We start from the raw sequence: 23,186 nt of genomic DNA on the forward strand, positions 1-23,186 counted from the left end.
ATTATCCCTCTCAAACTTGAGCAACATAAGAGATGGGATTATAACAGCCTTGGAATTATTCAGGGTTGGTCGTCCCAGAATCATGTTGTAGGCCGAGAGTTCTTCTACTACCAGGAACCGGACTACCATGTGTCGTCCTTCCCCTTTTTCGCCCAAGCGGATGGGTAAATCCACTCGTCCCACTGGGTGGACGACTCCTCCTCCAAACCCTACTAAAGGGTGGGATGCCGGATGTATGCAATCAGTCTGATATTTTAGTTTCGACAGACATTTGCTACTTATGAGATCTGAGGAGCTTCCGGTATCTATGAGGATTCGGCCAACTCTCTGGTTGGCCACTTTACATTCAATAACGATAGGGTCGTCATGCGGCCCTCTTACCCCTCCTAGATCTTCTTCAGTGATGACAATCTCAGGAAATGAATATTTGGAGGGTCGTTCTTGGTGAACGGAATTTACATCTAACCGTATGATATTGTCTTTGTTGCCCCTAATAGTGGGGCCGCCTCCTGAGAAGCCGCCTGCAATGGTGTAGACGACTGCATCATCTGTATCAGAGCTGTCGGACTGTTGATTCTTTTTGGTCAACTGCTTTTTCGAGGAAGTGTTCCCCGTAGATTTCTTGACATAAGTGTCAAGATCACCTTGCTCAGTCAGGCGGTCCAGATACCGCATGAGACTGATGCATTCATTGGTGTGATGACCAACATCTTCATGATAATCACAGAATTTTTCTTGGTTCCGATTGTTTGCAGAACCCTTCATGGGGACCGGCTTCTCAATTGAGATCCGTCCCTTGATTTCCTTTAGGATAAATTGGCTATCCTTGTTAAACACATACTTTGGGGAGTATGGTTTGAATTCTTTTTTCTTCTTCTGGGACGGCTGTTTAGAGGAATCAGTTGCCCAGACCTCTTTTCTCTTCTCGTCTTTGTTTGACGACTGCTTCTGTCGTCCTTCTCTTTTGTCGGACCTTTTCCCGTCTGACTGTTTTACCGTACTACAAAGATCAGTCGCCTGTATATAGGCTTCCGCTTCAATCAAGGCCTCTTGAAGAGTCGCCACCCTCTTTCGGACCAAATCAAATTTGAAGGTCGACCCGTCTTTGAGACCTCTGAAAAAGTCAGTATAGGCTACTTCATCCGGTAACCCTTGAATCTGTATTCTCATCAGGTTAAACCGCCTGATGTAAGAACGAAGCCCCTCCTTCTCGCCCTGCTGAATTGTTCCTAAATCAAGGGTCGTCTTCTTCGCAGGGATGTTCATGGCGAAGTTGGAGGTGAATAAGTAAGCAAGCGTCTTGAAGTTATTTACACAACCAGTCGGCAGGTTGCCGAACCATTGTTGTGCGATTCCTTTGAGAGTCGCTGGGAAACACTTGCACCAAGTGGGATCATCCAACCCTTGAAGGTACATCAGGTTGGTGAATGCCATCAGATAGTCTTCTGGGTTAGTAGTGCCGTCATAGGCGCCTACTAATACATTTTTCACTTTGGCCGGCTGAGCGGCTTCAGTAATTTCCTTGCAGAAGGCCGACGGCTGTTCACCAAGTCTAAGCAACCGTAGCTGCCAGTCCATAGGTTGGACATTTTTTGCTGTATGTCCACCAAACGGAGGTGGCTGTAAAAAATACTGTTGTTGCGGTACAAACGGTAAGTTTGGTACCGCCTGGTCGCTATGAAAGCCGGACTAACGGGAGGTGCCGCCTGACTGACTCTCATGATACGACTGAGTATGCCTCATCGAGGTATTTCGCAGACTGTCTTGGAAGTTTGAAGTAGAGGCCGACTTTGACAATCGGTCACTCTTCTTCTGTTCTAGCAGTAACCGAGCGTCTGTGTATGTTTTCCTCGACCCGTCCGCCTGAATATGACGAACAGGTTTCCTATTTCCTGGAGTAGGAAAACGGTATTTTGTGAAATCAAGGGCAGGTGGCTCCCACTTCCTAGATTTAAGATGAGGGGTCGCCTCTCGCCCTTGAACTAGCTTCCTCTTCCGTGAAGTGGAGGGTTTCTTAGCCGACTGCTCCTTGTCCAAAGCAGGCGGCTTCTTGTTGATCAACTCTTGAATTTCTCCCTTGAAGTCCCTCATGAAGGTCATGAGTTCGTTCCTTGTGATGGGAGCATACCCATCAGTTGGCTGCTGCCGAACAGGCGGTGCGCCTGCTAGCTCGCTTCCAGTTTGAAGATGTTCTCGTTCCCTCCTTTCGGTATGACGGGTACGTCGGGCCCTTAGGGTCCCGTCTGAAGCTGTGTGAGCTTCAACTTCAAATTCATTCTCAGTATCGTGGTCCGACTGAACTAGAGGGTCGTCCAGGGGACGTCTCTCTTCAGGAGCCGGTACAAACGTGGATGCCATCTCAGAAGTACTCTCCCCACAGACGGCGCCAAAATGTTTCGGGGTTTTCTGATGTCCTGCGGGAGAGTTACAATTCCGAGACTGGAACCGGACGCCTGTACCTGCAAAACAAACGGATGCTCCGGATGATTGGAGATCCGCCTCCGACGGTCAAGTTAGTACTTGATTAAGGAGTAATTAATGCGGAAATTAAAGTGATTGGGTCTCTCTAGGTGAGAGAGTTTAATGTGTGTAATCTGCGTAATCTCCCTTAATGAGGATTAAGGGAGGTATTTATAACCTCGGGAAACGTGCCAATCTAGGTTTAGGTTAACCTTGGGCTGATTAGGCTTCCCTCGGAAGTTGGGCCTGGGTGGCCGACTTCTCCATTAGGCATGGAGTATGCCACGTGTCATGACATAATAGGTCCAAGGCGGACGAATAAGCGTGTGCCACGTGGCAAGCCCTGAGAGGTCCAACTGGGGAACACTTGGCAGGACCTGATTGGCCCACGTGGCGCATTCCGATTGGTGGGAGCAAAATCCCCTAATCACGCCTTTCTTCCGCCTGACCCTAACAGGGGCCGGCTGTGCTATCCAGAAGGCCTTTGATTTCCCCTTTGAAACTCATCATCATGTTCATGAGTTCATCACTAGAGACTAGGGTGGCCCCTTCTGAAGCAGGAGTTAACCCAAGCGGTCCCCTAATGGGATGGTTTGGGCCTGCCTGCTGCTCTGCCCATTCCCTTTTGTCTTTGGAACGAGTATGCTTTGTTATAAAAGAACCATCGGCAGCTGTGTAAGTTTCAACCTCATAATTGTCGGCTGTATCTTGGTCCGAGTGGACCTCAGCCTCGCCAGCAGGTTGATTATCTTTACCCGATAGTACAGGTTCTGAAGTCATCTAGAAAGTACTCTCCCCACAGACGGCGCCAGATGTTTGGGGGTTTTTTTTATGTGTCCTATGGGAGAGTTACAATTTCCTAGTATGCTCCTTCCTTTGCCTGTACCTGCACAAGTAACGGAAAACTGCGGCTGGGGCTGGGGTATTCCACCTCCGAAGATTTAGTTAGTATCTTTCTTAATGAAGAAATAAGACAATAAATGCTTCTCGATTTGAGAGTGTTTGCAAGGGGATTTGTGTTTGGTTGGTGGTTGGAAAAATGATTCGATCCCCATAAATGAGGTTTGCCCTTACTATTTATAGTAAGGGAGAGTTGTACCTCAATTTAGGGTACAATGACACGTGTCGCAAAGGGATTGAGCCTTTGCTGACCGTTGTGAACTTGACACGTGGCAAGCCATTATAGGGCCACGTATCTTAGGGGTATTTTTACCCTAAACAAGCTGTACCATTCCATGTAACGGTGGTCACACATAGGAGGCACCCCAGTTGGCAGCCTCTGCAGCTCCGTAGTCCATAGGTAGGCGTCCATCAGAAACTGCTCCCACGTGGCAATCATGCTTTCCAGCCATTGGACGACATAATCCTTCAACGAAGTAGATCGGACCGCCTTACTGGGCCATGCTGGTGGAGGAGGGACAATTTGGACAAATCCTAACCTGATAGAGACAGCGCTGGGGCATGTACGCCTCTACGATCTCACGGTACTGAATCAGTCCCGTGTAGAGGGTCCTAGGTACCCTATTATTAGGGTTCTGGCCGAAAGGCATCCAGTTCACCTGCACATTTTTCAAATTAGTAAGATTCATATAATAAATTCATTACAATATAAAATTAAATTTATACACTTTACCTCTAAGGGGGACATCCTGTTAAGCAATAACCATATCGATCGAAGTCGGTCAACGGACTTTTCTCAAACCGCGGACTCCACGCACAGGCACGTGGCATCCCATCACCAATAGGAACAGGGTCACGGTGTGGTCGAAATGCAGGAAAATACTCGTATATCCGGGTCTGTAATAAAGTCAGACATCCAGTGATACTTGCAGCGTCAGCCCGACTCGAGAATCCTAATTGGCGATACAGATACGCCAACGTAGCCGACCCCTAAGAAAACTGGCCTATTGTGTCGGGCTCACACGCGTCAACTATGTCGCGTGGCCTAAGCTTATTTCCGCTCTTATCCGGAAACAAGGTACACCCGAGGAGAAGAAAAACATATGTAGCCAATTGTGTGTCATGCGTCCTACGTGCAGTGGGGTGCAAACAACGCTATAAAACGGATACGATCTTCACACCGCCGTGATTCCAAACACCAAGCGCCCTAGTGTACAGGGCAGCCCTGTCCACCCCCAACAGCTCCACTAGCAAATCTGTCTGATCCGCATCAGTCATAACATAAAGTCGTTTTCCCTCTGCGAGAATCCCAAGGATGGCCTCGATGTCATGCAGCATGATCGTCATCTCATCGAACGGAAGGCGGAAAGAGTTCGTATCCGACTGCCATCACTCAACGAAAGCCGTGATCAGTGTTGAGTCAATCTTATCGTGCATAGTGGCAGGAAGGTGACTCACTCTAGTGCCTTGCAACCGGCTGAACATCTCGTTCTCCTCCGGCTAAGCCTCAGCCCATCTACACAAAAAGCTACAAGTCCTTTCCCGAGTTTGGCATTTCAAAATGCCCGTATCCAAAGCCCTCTCCTGGTCCTCCCAGATACGGGTAGCTATGTGTCCTAGAAAGCTAGGAATCACACTCCGGTCTACAGGTCCCCCAACCACCTCACCCCTCACCACCCAAGAATCATTAACGGCCCTCGACCGTTTTCTGCTTACCGCAGACACAGTGGACGCAGATGATGTGCCAGATCTACTAACAAATCTACCATCTCTACCCTTACGCACATCTACCCTATGCGTCTCATACATATCATCAAGCCTCTAACTGAATGGACCGTAATCATCATATGGTCCACTCTGATCATCTATCCTAAGCACCACATCCTCATCTGCGTCCTCCTCCTCATCTTCCTCATCACCATCATCATCTTCATCCTCCTCAGGATAGTGAACCCGTTCTCTGCGAGCCAAGGCTGAAATACCACGGGTGATGTGTTTCTTGATTCGTTTGGTCTTAGGTTTAAACAAGCTTCACTCGTTTGTTTTCGCCTAAGGGTTCTAAATCTGATTTCAAGGCTTCACTCACCTTAATCTCGTGATTTAGGGGTTTTTTTTAGGATAGTTTGAATTAGCTTCACTCACTAATTAATCTAACCTCTCTTAAATCAGGTTTCACTCGCCTAATCTAAGGGTTTTTATGTTTAACTTCACTCGTCAAACACAAAGAAAACATGGAAAGAAACGTTCCAAATTAACAAGCAATAAAGCTTTAATCAACAAAACAAAACTTGTATAATTCGAAGTTTACAACCTTTATTTATAGACTCAAAACTAATCCTAAACCTAATCAAATTAGAAGACTAATCCTAATTGAATTAGAATCCCATTTGACCTAGAAAACCTAAGAAAACCGAAACTTGATCCCCAAGTTCCTAATTCGGATATGACTAAACTAACTAAGTTTAATTCAACTTAGATTAGGTTATTCAATCCTCCTAAAACTCCTAAACACGCCTAAAAACCAAAGTCAAGTCCTAATCCACTTAGGAATTTACTTTGCTAAAAACAAGTCCTAATTCAAATAGGAACTCTCTTTTGCTAAAGACAAGTCCTAATTAAAATAGGAACTCACTAGACCAAAACAATTCCTAATCAAAATAGAAATCCTAACGCTTAAAACAAGAAAAACCCTTTCAAGTGAAAGGTAAAAACTTGTAAGCCAAAATCTAATCTAAGAAACATTAAAGAAACGGACCAAGAAAGGAAACCTTGAATGCTCCCGCATCAATGGGATCTAACGTTTCTGGGGCCCGAGCTCTCCATTGAATAGTTTCCACTTCTAATAACGTCCATACTCTTCCCCGCACCAGATCGAAAATGCGATACCGAACTCCATTTAAATAACGAAAAATAATAGCAATTGTTATTATTATTACAAAAATCTGAAAAAAATATAAAAATAAACAAAAAAAAATTACAAAAAACCCTAAACACAAAAAAAAAAAAATCTGAAGAAAAATAAGAAAAATTACAAAAACATGAAAAAAAAAACAAAAAAAAATAAAAAAAAATAAAAAAAAACCTAGCCGGCGTCCCAGCCAGACGCCAGCCCCACAGCGACGGCGGTTGGGCAAGACGTCATGGCCACGGAGGCGGCGCCCACCCAAGATGGCTGATCCACGGTGGTAGCGTCCTGCCTGGGCGCCAGATCCACGGTGGTAGCGTCCTGCCTAGGCGCCGCCGTCGTGGGTCTGGCGTCTCAGACACCCCGCCGCTTCGAGGTTTTATTTTTTTTTTTATTTTTTTTATTTTTCAAATAAAATTTACCTTGCCACCTTGTGACCGCCTTTCCTTGCCTTACCGCCTCGACATTATAGTTTGAAGATTATTTTTTAGAGAGAGGTGATGAGAAGGTAGAGAGTAGATAGAAGATGAGAGTGTGTAGGTTTTTTATTTATTTTTATTGTTTTTTACATATAGGGCAAAAGTGTCAATTCAACTAAATTTGTGTGCTTTATGTAGAGATTCGCGGGCGATGTTTAACAATTGATTAATTATTTTCCTAAACATACATATACCCCTATTAGACGATCCTATAAAGTTCCGTCCCATTTATTTATTGAACGGTCTGACCCATTTGTAACTAGGGCATTAATGAGGCTCCAACCCGTTGACTTGCTCTGTGAATAAGGAAAAAAAACAACGGGCGAACATAGCCCTGCCTAGTTCCTCCTCCTCTTGTTCCCCTCCCTCTCTCAGTTCTCCATTGAAGCGCACTCAATATCCCACTTCACGTTCTCCATCGAATTCTTGTATCGCCCATCGAAGCAGCTTCTGAGGTAAGTTGTTGTTTCTTTTAATAATCATCATATCAATTTCAAAATCTAGGGTTCATCTTTGATCATAATGAGGTAAGTGTAAGGTTCGAAAATCTGAACTATTGGCTCTAAATACTAAGATTATGAAAGATCATAATGAGTGATTATGTTCCTAGAAAAGAAAATTATGAGCCTAATTGAATCACATATCCCTAAAATTATGTGATTTGTTTGATAATTGAAACAAATTTGGTTGCTAATGTATTGCAAAACCCTTTAATGTTAGGATTGAACTATGAAATCAGACCTCTTCTTCATTGACCCAGGGCGGCTGCCCCTCCTCCCCTGGCTCAGGGACGGGCCTGATGATTTGGATATGAAACCCTAGAGTAGAGTATAATTTGTGTGAAATTTGAAGGTTTAAGAGTGATAATTGAATGGTGATCATGGTGTTTTTTATGTCAGTATAATTGCTATGGGTTGTCGTTTTCGAGTTATGATTATGAATTGGACAATTTTGTTTGTTATACGACAAAGAAATTATTTGATGAAGTTTTATTTTTGCTCAATTTTTGTCGTTCATATGCCTAGTTTGTTGCAGGATTTGGGGTGTAACTCTGTACTTAAACTTATTTGCAGAACCAATTTTCGATGGATGAAAAGATGTTTTCAGACGCCTTGAAATTGTTTAACATCAGCAAAAGTATTTTGTTGAATAATGTGTCGCCTATTGGAAGCATAAAGGTACTTTTTCATCTCGAGTAGGCTTTATAAGCTATGTTACTTGGACTCAGGTACTTGTGTTGGACATGGGTCCATGTCCAATTTCCAAGTGTCCGACTTTTGTCTTGATTTTGACCCGCAATAGAGTAATGAATTGTCCATCTCCATTTCAGATTGTCTAAGATTGTACCTGGGTACTAAGGTGAAATGAAGAGTCCAAGTAACATAGCATAGTTTATTTGACATTTATTGGTAATTCATGTTTACTTTCAATGTCTTATGTTTCTGCACATCTCTGATTTAAGCCAGAAGAATTAGAGAGATATATGTTTGCCTTTCTTATCTACATCAGTAAGAGACTGGGCGAGGGAAGTACAAGTGATAAGAATGAAGGGGGTAATCAGAGTGGAGTTACTTTGTGTCAGATACTAAAAGTCGTGAAGTTGAAGTAATTCATCACTATAAGATTATGAAAGATCATAACCAGTGATTATGTTGCTAGAAAAGAAAATTATGAGCCTAATTGAGTCACATATCTTTAAAATTATGTGATTTGTTTGATTATTGAATCAAATTTGATTGCTAATGTACTGCACAACCCTTTAATGTTAGGATTGAACTATGAAATTGGACCTCTTCTTCCTAGCAGGCCAGCCACCCCTCTTGCCCTCGCTCAGGGATGGGCATGATGATTTGGATATGAAACCCAGAGTAGAGTATAATTTGTGAATTTGTATGATATTTGAGGGTTTTCTAGAGTGATAATTAATGGTGATCATGGTGTTTTTGTGTCAGTATAATTGCTACGGGTTGTCGTTTTTGAGTTATTATTATGAATTGGATAATTTTGTTTGTTATACAAGAAAGAAAATGTTTAATGAAGTTTTTCTCAATTTTTGTCGTTCATATGTAGTTTGTTGCAGGATTTGGGGTTTAACTCTGTACTTAAACTTATTTGCAGAACCAATTTTCATTGGATGAAAAGATGTTTTCAAACGCCTTGAAATTGTTTACTGATAGCAAACGTATTTTGTTGAATAATGTGTCGCTTATCGGAAGCACAACGGTATCTTTTTATCTCGAGTAGGCTTTATAAGCTATGTTACTTGTACTCGGGCACTTGTGATGGACTTGGGTCCATGTCCAATGTCCAAGTGTCTGACTTATGTCTTGATTTTGACCCGAAATGGAGTAATGGAGTGTCCATCTCCATTTCAGATTGTCTAATATTGTTTCGGGTACTGAGGTGAAATGAAGAGTTCAAGTAACATAGTTTATCATGATAGTTATTGGTTATTCACGTTTACTTTCAATTTCTTATGTTTCTGCACATATCTGATTTCAGCCAGAGGAATTAGAGAGATATATGTTTGCCTTTGCTATCTACATCAGTAAGAGACTTGGTGAGGGAACTACAAGTGATAAGAATGAAGGTGGTAATCAGAGTGGACTTACTTTGTGTCAGATACTAAAAGCCGTGAAGTTGAAGTACTTCGTCACCCTATGATTTTGATTATGATGTTTATATAAGTGGACTGTATTTTGCTGTTCAGGATGTGATTGTTTCTATTTCTTTTACCAGTCTTGTAGATTTCTTTAAAGAGCTTCCTCAGTTTATTGTTAAGGTTGGCCCAATCTTAAGTAACATGTATGGTGAAGATTGGGAGAAGAGACTTGAGGTATGTGGAACATCTGACATCAGATGCCTTTTCTTTGTTTAATGTATTGGAGTATCCACTTATTTGATTGAGAATTATTCTAACTCATTATTTGATCAGGTGAAAGAGTTGCAGGCCAATTTTGTGCATTTGAGCCTTTTAAGCAAGTAGGCCTTCTTTTTGTACTGGGTATTCTTTCTGAGTATATGTCTTGGTTTTTTGGATTAAAAATTCACTTAAACTGTGCTTTTGCAAATCATGCCGGATTTACTGCATAGCTTATAATTATAGTTAAAACTGAAGTCCCTAAGCTCTTTGTGCTGATGGCTGTGATATTTTTTTTTTTTGTTATGTGATTTTAATGTAAACCTGTAAGGCTGTAATGTAAACATTTTATTTGGTAAAGTTTCCCTTATACCATCTATGGCGGACATAGTAAATTGAGCTGCGATGTTGTTGATCATGTTGTTGAAGAACTTCATTTGAATTATGACAAGGATGACATATTAGGGTAAACTGCTATTTTACTTATCTGATTTGCTTTTAACATGGCCAGAGACTTGTTGTTAAACGGCTTAAACCTCAGAGCCCTGCCTTGGAGTCATACATTTCTAGCCATAGCAATTTTCGTGCTATATTCTGAAGACTGCGTCACTTAATTTGTTATTGTTTCTCCTATGGTCTATAGTTGTAGTCGACAACTAGGATTCTTGATTCATTGGATAATAGTGTAGTCATAATATATATGCTTTCTCATTGTTTCCATTATATCTTTTTTTCCCCTTATATTACAGATAAAAAATTGTAATAGGGTTGCTAGAGTTGAAGCTTGAAGTGTCAAAATTTATTCTTAGCCCATCTTCCCTTTAGATTGTGTGCAGCTTATTTATTCTTGGCCTTTCGTAAACGTATCTATTCTCTTTTTTTTTCTTTGTTTTGGATTTTAAAAACTTGTCTAGGCAATGATTACTTTTGAAACTGTCTGTGTTTGAATTGAGAGTTAAATTGTTTTATTAGTTGTCTACCACATCTAAATGCTCTCAAACTGATGATGCACCAGTGTAGTTATAAATAATGTAAGCTGTATGTTTTTCAAAAAAAAAAAAAAAAAAAAAAGGTAAGCTGTATGAGGGGGGAACTAAGAAGATAAGCCCTGACTGGTTTTTAAGACAGATTGAACACTTGAGAATAGTAAAAGCTTTCTTCATTATTGGGTACTGTACAAACCACTAACTGCAACTGTGGGAACTAGGAAGGGAGGAAACCCATACTTCGTGTACAATACTGTTGTTAATTTCATGTTTGGCATAGCAGAGCATACATGCACTATGTAGCATTTCTAATCTTCTCTCATTGTGAATGAGCATACATGCACTATCATTATGATGAAGTCAAATTCCAGTTTGAATTTTGTGTCGGGGACATTTATCATTGATGCAAGAACCCTTTGGAATCAATTGTTTCTAATGTTATGTTACCTTATAATAAGATATATTAGAATTTTCAACATTTTCTCACCCTTTGCAGAATTTGCTTGAACAAATTTATTGTGAGATATTTATTGGGATTTGTGACTAATTGTTGTGTCATGTCTTTTTAAGGTACTACAAGCGAGCATACCAAGAATTTTTCAAGACGAATGAAGCTGATAAGGAGGTTGCTGATGCAAGCACCTCCTCCTCTGATAGTATTTCAGACTATTATAGGTTCGGATGGCTGCTGTTTCTGGCCCTTCGTGTCCATGCATTCAGCAGGTTTAAGGACCTAGTAACCTGCACTAATGGATTAGTCTCTGTATTGGTAAGTTTAGACTTATCACCTATTGTAGTATTGACTTGTAGAATTGTGGGATGTATCCTCTCTAAAAAATTTATTCAATGCAAGAAACATGAAGACTTGAACAAGTTTTCAAAGTGTTCTGAGTTTGTATAGTGTGATTATTTTCTTAATCAGGATTCTATATTTATGTCAATTTCTTGAACAATTGAATATACATTAATTTCACTGCTAGCTGCCATTTTAAAAAGTTAAATTTGATGCAGGGTATCTTGATCATTCACATCCCTGCTCAGTTGAGGAAGTTCAATGTTCTCGACTCACCATTATTTGGTACAGTGCTCATAATAAATTGATGTTCTCTTTCTTTGGCTATATTAACCTCTTTCCTTTGGTGTTTAGAGAGGAGGGGTAACTCTACTAACTGCGGATAGCATCAAATTGATGGAAATAAAATTCTGTTTCAGAAAAAAAAAGTGATCGAGGTGTGAACCTGATTGCGTCACTTTGCCAAAAATATGACACATCTGAAGATGAGGTGAAGCAAATGATGGAGAAAGCTAATGAATTGATTTTAGAGATTATGAAGAAAAAACCATGTACAGCATCAGAATGCAAGACTGAAAATCTAGACAACATTGACCCAGGTCAGTAAGATTTGTGCTCTTGTATTTGCCTGTTTAACAGTAATTTGACCCAGGTTAGCTCAATTACTATCTTTGTTGAGTGCAGATAATTTGACTTACTTTGAAGACCTGTTGGAAGACTCGTCACTTCCAAATTGTATTAGCATGTTAGAGAAGGATTATGATGCGGCAATTTGGAACAAGGGTGATATAGATGAAAGAGTCTTTGTTAATGTGGATGACAGCTTACTTGGATCAGGGAGTCCTTCTGGAGGTGCCATTAACATAAGTGGTACTAAGGTAATCTTTTATTTAATGTGCAAATTTATTATACTACCCTGCGTGAATATCACGCTATTTTATATGATTTATATCATTTTCCTTTTCCCCATGCACTATTGAGTCTCCTACCTAGGACCTGAAGAATGGTTATAAATCACTTAATTAACATATATATATATATATATATATATATATATATATATATATATATATATATATATATTTCACTGTAGCATAAATTGGAAAGGCTTGAAGTGGTGTGTTATTTCATTAGATAGTAAGGAGTAATGTATAAGTAATGTTTTAATGCATTCGAATGATCCTTTCTTTCTCTCTTTCTTATTTTCCCTCATAAATTCAGAGACAATTAGATGCAATGGCCTCTCCAACGAAAACAATTGGAAGTCCACTTTCACCTTGCCGATCACCTTCACTGCATGTAAATGGGGCTCGTGGTGGTGTCAACATAAGAATGATATCTACACCAGTGAGCACTGCAATGACAACTGCTAAGTGGCTTCGTACTTACATTTCTCCACTTCCATCCAAGCCGTCTCCTGAGTTGGAGAAGTACCTTATGTCATGTGATAGGAATATAAGTAATGAGGTTGTACGTAGAGCTCATATTATTATGGAAGCCATTTTTCCTAATAGTGCTCTTGGGGAGAGATGTGTTGCTGGGAGTCTACCAAATTTTAACTTGACGGACAATATATGGGCACAACAAAGACGGCTGGAAGCTTTAAAACTGTACTACAGGGTTTTGGAGGCAATGTGCACAGCAGAGGCTCAGTTGTTGCATGCGAATAATTTGACCTCTTTGCTAACCAATGAAAGATTTCACAGATGCATGCTTGCATGTTCTGCAGAGCTGGTTTTGGCCACTCATAAGACAGTGACAATGTTGTTTCCAGCAGTATTAGAGAAAACTGGGATTACAGCTTTTGATCTTAGTAAGGTGATTGAAAGTTTTATCAGACATGAGGAAACTCTTCCAAGAGAGCTTAGAAGGCATTTAAATTCCTTGGAAGAGAGACTCTTGGAGAGCATGGTTTGGGAAAAAGGTTCCTCAATGTACAACTCTTTGATTATTGCAAGACCAGCTCTGTCTGCTGAAATAAATCATTTCGGATTGCTGGCTGAGCCAATGCCCTCCCTAGATGCAATTGCTGTACATATTAACATGTCTACTGGAGGCTTACCTCCTCTGCCATCATTTAATAATGAGATTGCAGCAGGTATATCAGTCATCTTATTTTTCTTCCCCCACAAAATAAAAATATATTCGGTTTTTAACATCTTCAAATAATTGATTAAATACATAATGTGAATTTAGGCTCTTTGAGCTGTTTACATATGGGGTTTTGTGACTTGGTTGATTATGTAGTTTTCATGACCGAATCAGTTTGGTGCAAGCTTATCACAATTTGTGCGCTGTTAGGTTATGTAACAATCGAAAAGAGAGGGTTCTAGGAAATTTAGCATGAGGATTACGCAGGTTTCGGGATTCTTATGCATCCCGCTTCCCTGCATATATTGTATCAAAATAAGCATATTCTGACTCTCTGCTCTCCTAGTCTCCTGCCCTATAGATTGCATTGTTTAGGCAAGGGATTGATAAAGTATTGTGTCATAAGTAGAGATCTATGGGTGGTCAAACTCTCACCTGTTGGTATTTGCTTTAGTTTTGTGACAAGACGACAAGTATGTTATTGCAGTGTAAATTACAAATTTTCTGACTATATATTATCTCCGTGCTGTCATTTGTAGCAACAAATGTAGATATTAGGTCTCCAAAAAGAGCTTGCACAGAGTATCATAGCATGCTTGTAGAACGCAACTCTTTTACATCACCTGTGAAGGATCGTTTAATAAACAACCTCAAGCAGAAGCTAACTCCTCCAGCTTTGCAGTCTGCTTTTGCAAGGTACTGTGAACTATTAAATTAGTTGGAAGGACCTGTAAATTCATATTTATTTATGTTTTTTTTAGTGTTTTGGAAAAGGCATCTTCTGTTACTTTGATTTGGAAGATTTATTTGAACTTAGGGTTTTGGTGTTTTTCAGTCCAACAAGGCTGAGTCCTGGTGGTGGAGGAGAAACTTGTGCAGAGACTGGGATCAATATATTCTTCAGTAAGGTATGAGATGCTAGATTGCTAGTGCAGTTTAGCAGCAAACTGAGTGCTCTTGGTCATTTGCGCTCTCTGTTTGTTGAGTATCTTGACTTAGTTTTACTGACCTTTAGTGTATTTGGGATCAATATGTTCTTCAGTAACGTTTGAGAGACTAATACTTTTTAGCAGCAAATTGAATGCCTTTGATCACTGGTGAGCTCTGGTTGTGGAGTGTCTTGACTCAGCTGTATTGACTTTTACTGTTCTTTATAAAACTAGATGGCCATCTTCAAGCTTTGAGTATGCCTGTGCCTAGGGCCTAGGGGTGAGCACAACCGCGAACCCAATCAAAGCTGTAGGAACTGAAACCAGTTCTTGAAAGTCGAACCTGGTTATAAATGTGATTGTTAGATGAAAAAAACACATTTTATTTTATTTTTGATTATTTGGCTTTTTAAAATTCATTTTTATTTAGTTTTTGGCTATTTATTTTATTTAGACTTTAGTAATACTTATTTGTTTCATTAACCAAATACCATTCAATATAATATAATTAATAAATAAAAAATAGATATATTAGTATTTATCGGGTAACCAAGTGCCATCCGGTTTTTATTTTTTTTAAATAGATATATTAGTATATTCATATCAAATCAAATTGTTTAATCTGATACCAGTTCTTTGTTTCAATAAGTTATTGGCATAAGAGTTTTCACTTTTCTCATTGGTCTTTGTTGTTGTCCCTGCTCTTCCTCATCCAACTTAGCTGCCTGATTTGGTGCCTTTTACTAAATGCCACTCAGTTATCTTGTATTCGAATTTCACATTTTTACTCAGTGGCCTTTTTCTCGGCCCCTCTCCCTTCCCCAAAAAAAAATACTTCCACTGTTTTTATTTACTTGTAATACATTGAACTTTTACACTTCATATACTCCACATTGACTTTTACACTATTCATATACTCCACTATTCATATACTCATATACTTCCCCCAAAAACACTAGCTTTGATGATTTTTAACTAAGGAAAAATATAGTTATGTGGGATCTTGTTAGATTCATCTCTATATATACTTTCATAATATCAAATTTTATAATTTTTTACATATTGGTAATTAAACTTATGGTGATTGAAATAATGCATTGGCAAGTGTGAAATGGCAAGTGTTGCAAGTAATAAAAACACAAGTATTATATAAAATTGTTGCTTGGTTTGGATATTTGGACCTTCTGCTGGAAATGTCACTTAGATATTTTGCATTCTTGTATCAGATTGTGAAGTTGGCTGCTGTCAGAATAAATGGTATGATTGAAAGGCTAGAAAAGCCTGACAAGCAATCTGAGACTCAGCAATTGAGGGAGAGTGTATATTGTGTGTTCCAGAAAATACTTAATCAGCGGACTTCACTTTTTTTCGATCGCCACATTGACCAAATAATCCTGTGTACTGTCTATGGAGTTGCAAAGGTTTGTATATATTAAATTAACTAAAACAAAATCTCATAAAATATAATGGGGCTTAACTTGGCTCTCACATCATGCTTCTAGAACATTTTGAATAACTTTGCTTGTTTTTTCAGATTTCTCAATATGAGCTTACATTTAAGGAGATTATTTTAAACTACCGCAAGCAACCTCAATGTAAACCCCAAGTTTTTCGCAGTGTATTTGTTAACTGGTCTTCTTCACGCAGAAATGTAAGTTCTGTGAAAGCTGCTTAACTTAATTAGTAGCTAACAAGTGTTTTTGACCTCATTGGTAAGGGGGCTAAAATCTGAGCTTTCTTTTGATCATCTAACAGAGACAAGGGCAGTATCACGTTGACATCATAACGTTTTACAACGAGGTCTTCATACCTTCTGTAAAGCCTCTTCTAGTTGAGCTTGGACCTCATGCTGCATGTACGAGAACTAATTTAATTCCCGAAAGTAATAGTGACAAAGATGGTATGCTTTGTGATGAGTATTTTATTTTTTCTTATATAGAGAAAGAAAAGAAAACACAAAGAAACTTTCATTGTTAGCAAGGCTTAGCTTCTTTTTTTTACTTGTTAATTAGGTCAGTGCCCTGGGTCACCAAAATTATCTACATTCCCAAGTCTTCCTGACATGTCTCCGAAGAAAGTTGCAAAGAATGTCTATGTCTCCCCATTGCGCTCATCCAAGGTACTCATTAGTTATCATACAAAGTATTTATATTGAGTTTAATTCTTTTGGTTTAAATTGAGGCATCCTAGAAGACTAAGTATATAAGTAGCCATGGATAAATAATTCGAGATTCATCTAGAGGGCTTTAACATAAATATGTACTCTGGAATCTGATCTAGTGCAGTTTCAGTTATATCCTTTTGCAAGGCTCTGCTACCCAAGTTTCACAGCCGCTTCTTGTCCAATATAAATTTCTAAGCCATCTTTGACATTGCCAAATAGTTTTAGTTCACTAAACACTGACTCACATATCTGATTTTCACAATTTCCACTGTAGATGGACGCTCTAATTTCAAACAGCTCAAAGAGCTACTATGCTTGTGTGGGGGAAAGCACTCATGCTTTTCAAAGCCCTTCCAAAGATCTGACTGCAATAAATAATCGTTTGAATAGGTATAGATTTGATTCGCTTACTTAAGTAAGACGTATGCTTTATATGGTGGTGCTGATTGTGCACCTCTTATCTTCACAGGAAGGTTAGGGGAGTACTGAATTTTGATACTGATGCTGGGCTGGTAAGCGACTCTCTTGTGGCTAACAGTTTCTACATCCATAATGGAAACGGTGCCACTACCCCATCTGCAGTGCCCTTGAAAACACAACAGCCTGATTATTAGTTAGTGGGTACATGAATGATGTATATTCTAGACTCCTCACATTATGTATATACATCCATAATGGAAACGGTGCCACTACCTCATCTGCAGTGCCCTTGAAAACAGAGCAGCCTGATACTTAATGGTTGTACATGAATGATGTATATTCTAGACTCCTCACACTTGTCTACAACCATTTCTTTCATTTTTGTTTAAAAGCCAGACCTAAAGTGAAAGAGCTAGCATAGCTGCCATCACTTTCAGACGCTTGTGTATTATCTTTTATTGTAAATAGTTTTATATTATTGGTTGCCTCTGTTTATCTGAAGTGTAAATTACCATGTGTTTATCGCCTCTATCGTCTGTTCTCATTCTTAGATATCGATCCAAGAACTGAGGTCCTCTCCTCTTTAACTTTTTGATTATAAATCTCAATAAATATTGATTTAGATACAGCAATCTAACGTTCTGCAAGTAAAAGTAAAGATATGACAAGTAAAAATTCAAGATTTGACAAAAACCAGGGTTTGACAACATTTTTACTATTTACTCTCAAAAACATTGTATAGTTTAAGTATGTGGGCCTGTAAGAATCAATCAAAATTTTAATTTCGCAAAGAATCATCCTAAGATTCCTAACCCTCCAAATCTCCAACAAGAACCAGAAATAAGTGGATCATATCATCTACTGTAGCAATGAATGATCAAGTATAAGAATATTTTACTTTATCTAACAATACAAGCACTGTTTAGACTTTTTTTACAATACGGTTATATTCTAACTCTAACTGCGTTTTATTTCTAACATGTAAAATTTTCATTATTTGAGAGTGAGGTATAGCTTAGGTTGGGAATTGTGGGATAGATTTTCATTACTCACACTTGTGAAACACTAAACAAATGTCGTCATATTAATTGTTGGGTTATTTTTAAAATATATATATATATATATATATATATATATATATATATATATATATAATTTTTTTTTTTTCCAGAATATCATTGTTTCATTAATGCCATAATTATTTTGTTTGCAAGTGTAAAAATCTAAGGTGTATGTATGGTGAAATAAAGAAAGTGCAAATATTCTTTTTTGATAGGGTTGTGACCAATGAGAAAAATTATAAAATGAGAAGCATGAGAAGAAATCTTGACCGTACAAATAAATCCAACCATTCACATCTCACATGTGCAAATGCACATTTAGTACAATTATTATTTACATTTATTTTTCACATTTATTTCCTCATTGTTTATCGTTGACGAACTCTCTTTCTCTCTCTTCTCCATTAAAACGTATTTAGAGTTCTAATTTTTAATTTTAGAGATGATTGAGAAAGTAATTGTGGCCATGAAAGACTTGCAACCCCAATAATAAGGATTCACTGACCTTAGTTTAGATCATACATAGATTTGTTCGGAGTATGTTCAACAATATGCTCATTAATTTAATTTAAAAGATATGCACCCTTAGTACAAAAGATTTGCACATTAAACTCAATAAATATGCACATATCATCAAAAATATATACTTACAATCATAATTCATGTCTAGATTAAAAATTATGCATTTGAGATATGTTGGTTCATTGACAGGAACACGCTAATTTGAGTCACTCAATCAAACATATGTTCATAGATTCGACTGAGTTTGCCCCAGAAACTCCCAAATCCATTTTGATCTACAAATGAAAAAAAATTGATGATTAATTTGATTTTCGAATTTGTGACTAAGTTTACCAACTTGTAATTGTTTTTGTTCAATAATACTTGTATTAATCAAACGACAATTCACTCAGAAGTTCAAAGGTTTGAGGGAAGGGACTGGAATTTGGATGGTAGAGAGAGAGAGAGAGAGAAGGTGGGGGAAAAAGATGATCAGGGAGGAAGAGAGAGAGAGAGAGAGATTGGATCTTCTTTTGAACAAAAATGGGGAAGAGTGATGAGTCCCCTACCATATTAATTGTTTAATCAAACACTTATGAACAGTGCTATGCCAACTATATCCTTTAAAATGTCTATTAACATATATACCCCTATTTATGCATACAACTCACATGTATGTATATCCTTTAAAATGTCTATTAACATATATACCCCTATTTATGCATACAACTCACATGTATGATTTATTTTTTCCTTTTGTTTTTAACATCGCAACTTTTTGGCTATTTTTTATTTATTTATTTTCCCTACATTTTAAAAAAAATTAAGATAACTCTTACAAATAGATTTTGGACAACTATATTTTTTAAAAATAAAGTAGTAACATAAAACCAAATTGAAAGAGATTCCAGAACATGGCTAGCTATACGCGTTAGCCACCCTAGTATAGAGAAAAGAGAGGGAGAAGTACACGGGAAGGAGAAAGTGAATTGGGGAAAAGAAGTTTTTAATATTATTTACAGTTTTGCCATTAATGAGACATATAATTAGAGCCATTAGATCATTTTATTTGAACGGATGAGATCACTTTTCATTCTTCTCATTATAAGACTTTTCTCATTTGACCCTTTATATACATATACACACACTAGTACGTACCCCAGGGCGATGTCTTGGGTTCCCTCCAAATATATCCTTATGATTTAAGAATCCTCACACTAGATTGCTACTTATAAAATAATTATAAAGTAACAATTATTTTCTCAAAGGCATTATCACTACTGTGTAAATCTATCCACGTTTGAATCATTTGTTGCTTTATATGTTCATAATTGGATGAGTAATTTAATTTTACAGTTTCATTGTTATTTAACAATTTGAGGACTCCTAGACTTTTAGGGATTTTTTTTAAAGACGATTGCCTATTTGGATTTTAACTCTGGTGGCAATGCACGGTTTTTTTTATTGAATTTTAAAACAAAAGTTTTATCTATATGCCAATTTAAAAAAATATATCATTGATACTGTACGAGGATGATCTCGGTCAGCCAATCCAAAAAAGTAGAGCCAACAAAGGTCAGACACTTGAAAAGGCTGGCACAGGTCCTGCGTACCACCTCTTGGGGGGCTAGTTGTATGGGGTAGCTCTGATGGAGATCTCCCCATGCTCCGAATGTAATACTCCGTATTTTTATATATTTTTTATATATAAAAATTATTTATTTTATTTATTTTTATAAATTAAAATGATTCATTTCAGTTTAAAAGAAATTATTTATTTAAATATTATGTAAGTGTGCACAAAATAACATGGGTCATTAATTGAGGAAATAAAAGTGTTTTGAAGAGTCATCTTTATTTAAATAGTTGGATCAACTTGTTGGGAAATTGAGGCACTTAAGAGCCCAACAAGTTAGCCCAAAAGGAAGAAGTTAAGGGGGAGTAGGATTTAGCAATGACAGTTTTGTAATTATGAGTTTTGTTTTAAAAGGGGAGTATAAATATTTCAAAACCTCATGACTTTTCACTCTAAAATCATTATTGTCAGATTTCACAAAAATCCCAAAAGTTTTCTCTTTATTTTCTCTCCCCTTTTTCTCCTTATTTTTCCTCTCTCTTTTTTTTTTTTTTTCTTTTTTCCCTCTTCTACCACGCCTCTCTCCTCTTTCCCCCTCACGCACGTCGGCAACCACCGGCGCCACCACCAGCCACCGGCGGCCAGCAGCAGCAGTCGGCACACCGCCGACCACCTCCCTCTCTATCTCCTTTTGTTTTCGCGGTTTGGTATTATTATTATAAAAAAAAACTCTTTTTCTCTTCCTAATTTAATTCTATTGTTTTTATTGAATTAAAGCATGATTTTGATTATGTTTTGGTATTGATTTTGGGAATTTGATGTTGTTAAATTATTTATATGATTTTCAGATTTTTATTCAATAAAAAAACTCCAATTTATAAACCCTAGAATTTAATGTTTATGGTTAGGGTTTGATCCTAGGTGGTGGTTGTTGTTTAATTAATGGTTTAAACATGTTTTTCATGAGTTTAAAGCCCTCAAATTAATGCTGGAATTTATTTATGCACACTACTTTTTTGAGTTAGGGTTTGATTACCCATAAAAGAGAAAAGGTTTTAATGATTTAAATATGATTTCCTAGTCTATTAGTGATGTTTTATATTAAGTAAGTATGCTAGAATTTTATTTAAGTCATAAAAATTAAGTCTTTTTGAAAGGATTTGAAGTACCCACTTAAAGTAAAGGTTTTACGGGTTTCATGAAATTGGGTTAATTAGTAAGGTTTAAAGTGTATTATAGTTGATGGGAATTTGTGAGAATAGTAGATTAATTATAGTTATGTATTCTTATTTGTAGGAAGCTTCGAGGTAGGTGATTTCTAGCGAGTGTGGCCGAGTCTAGGCATTTTTCAAGGTACGTATGTGCGCAAGAATATTTGTGTATGTGTAGTATCATGTTAGGATTTGTAAAGTATGATTTAAGTGATGAATTAGTAGCATGTTTGGTTGATTATATACTTGGTTGAGCATAAATTGTTATGAATTGATGTTGGTTGAGCATAAATTGTTATGCAAGCATGTGAATATGTTATTTGAGGCATGATACAAGCTGAATATGTATGAATCATGGAAGTATATTTTATTTTCAAGTATCAAGAAAGCATGTATTTAATAAACAAGGCTTATATATGAATTAAAGAGCTAAAGTTAGAATTATTGATCATGATTCGTGAATTTATTTCTCACTCATTTATTATGAGAGTTGAGTCAAGAAGTTAATTTATTTATTTATTCGCTCATGTAAGTTGAGTTTGAGTCAAGGAAGTTTAGTAGTGCATTTTATGCACCAAGGTAGTAATCGTGCAATTTTGTGCACAAAAGCTAGGCAAGGAACCTTAATTAAAATAAATAGTATGTACTCACTAATTAATCCAAGAATGAATTGGAAGTATGTGTTGAATGTTGCTTTGTTATTCTTGATTGATTGGTTGGAGTCATCACAAGTTAAATTGGTAAATCACGTAAAGTGTAAGAGGATACACACCAAAACTCTTGGAACGTATATACCTTAAGTATGAACATATGGGGGGAGTTATGGGGTTTAATATTTAACCATAGCTTCTACAAGGGTACAAGACTCTTTACTTTCTTTTATTATTAATGCGCTGGAATTTCGTCACAAGTGTGACATAATAGGTGCCAATTGGGGAAGCTCCCTAATTGGAAGCTCAATATTTAAATGGGCTATTTTCAAGGAAGGAAACTCGTTCGATGCGTAATCCAAAAATATTATTAATAATTAATATTGCTAGTTATGAGTCAAAGGTAAGTTGACTTGTGATTGTATGACGAACATGTTTTAATTATTATTTTTATTTTGATGCTAGTATATTCATGTTAGTGTGGTACATATGTAATCAGCTTTGCTGATTCGTATTTTTGTGTTTGTGTTTGGGTTTCCTTTGGATTGACCCTACTATGACCCATTTATATGGTGAGTAGAGGGTTGAATAAAGAGGAAGTAACAGGTACTTGAAGCATGAAGAGCGAGTGCAGAGAGTTACTTGTTATGTTTCTTAGTTTTAATCTTTTTGAATTAATGGTTATTGTTTATGGACTAACAATATTGTATTTATTTTTAATTGGTTTTTAAGAAGGACTATGTTTGAATTGGTTCCAACTTGTGAATATTTTATTCTACTTTTGTTTTGAGGTTGTGAAGTCAAGTTTTAGTTTTAAAAGTTGGTTTTTGTTTTTAGACTTTCGCTGTGAGATATTGAAAATTAGCCTTAGCCGTTATCACGGTGGCGGTAATATTTTGGTTATTTCCTAAAAAGGGGTTTTATTTGGAGTAAAATGAGTATTTTTAAAAGAAGGAAATTTCCACGGTATTATAAAGTGGTATCTGGGAGCTTTGGTTGGATTTTAATTACCACAAAGCCAAAAACATTTTTTTAGGTACTTATGTTTTGGAACTTGGCCAAATTCTTATTTAATTAAGTTTGAAAATATTTTAAAGAGGTCAGATTTTTTTTACAAATGCCGATTTTTTTTTTTTTTTTTTTTTTTTTTTTTTTTTTTTTTTTTTTTTAATGAGGATCGAATTTTTTTTTTTAATAATG

General features: G+C 37.4%; 1 protein-coding gene across 6 annotated transcripts; it reads left to right on the forward strand.

Moving 5' to 3' along the window:
* Positions 1–6,744: 6,744 nt before the first annotated feature.
* On the forward strand, positions 6,745–17,488 carry LOC110697512 (retinoblastoma-related protein). Of its 6 annotated transcripts, none has more exons than XM_021874873.1 (19): positions 6,748–7,199; positions 7,780–7,922; positions 8,863–8,967; positions 9,247–9,389; positions 9,484–9,580; positions 9,680–9,726; positions 11,161–11,359; positions 11,602–11,668; positions 11,803–11,982; positions 12,068–12,261; positions 12,605–13,481; positions 14,014–14,170; positions 14,310–14,382; positions 15,630–15,824; positions 15,938–16,054; positions 16,159–16,303; positions 16,416–16,522; positions 16,842–16,957; positions 17,037–17,488. In XM_021874873.1, the coding sequence occupies exons 2-19, from the start codon at positions 7,830–7,832 to the stop codon at positions 17,179–17,181; spliced, it is 3,057 nt and encodes a 1,018-aa protein (XP_021730565.1). In that variant the 5' UTR covers positions 6,748–7,199; positions 7,780–7,829; the 3' UTR covers positions 17,182–17,488. The 6 variants fall into 6 exon arrangements, with proteins under 6 accessions (XP_021730569.1, XP_021730565.1, XP_021730564.1 ...); XM_021874872.1 differs by having other exon boundaries at positions 6,749–7,199; positions 7,818–7,922; XM_021874875.1 differs by lacking the exon at positions 6,748–7,199 and adding an exon at positions 8,075–8,153 and having other exon boundaries at positions 7,818–7,922.
* Positions 17,489–23,186: the final 5,698 nt, after the last annotated feature.

This window comes from Chenopodium quinoa, unplaced genomic scaffold, assembly GCF_001683475.1.
Source record: "Chenopodium quinoa cultivar QQ74 unplaced genomic scaffold, ASM168347v1, whole genome shotgun sequence".
Taxonomy (NCBI): Eukaryota; Viridiplantae; Streptophyta; class Magnoliopsida; order Caryophyllales; family Amaranthaceae; genus Chenopodium; species Chenopodium quinoa.

Bases quoted from the DNA above. Each gene is read 5' to 3' on its own strand.
- LOC110697512 (XM_021874873.1), top strand. From the start codon at position 7,830: ATGGATGAAAAGATGTTTTCAGACGCCTTGAAATTGTTTAACATCAGC. The intron at 9,727-11,160 runs GTAGGCCTTCTT...TGTCTTTTTAAG, and splicing joins CATTTGAGCCTTTTAAGCAA to GTACTACAAGCGAGCATACC. The intron at 14,383-15,629 runs GTATGAGATGCT...TTCTTGTATCAG, and splicing joins TCAATATATTCTTCAGTAAG to ATTGTGAAGTTGGCTGCTGT.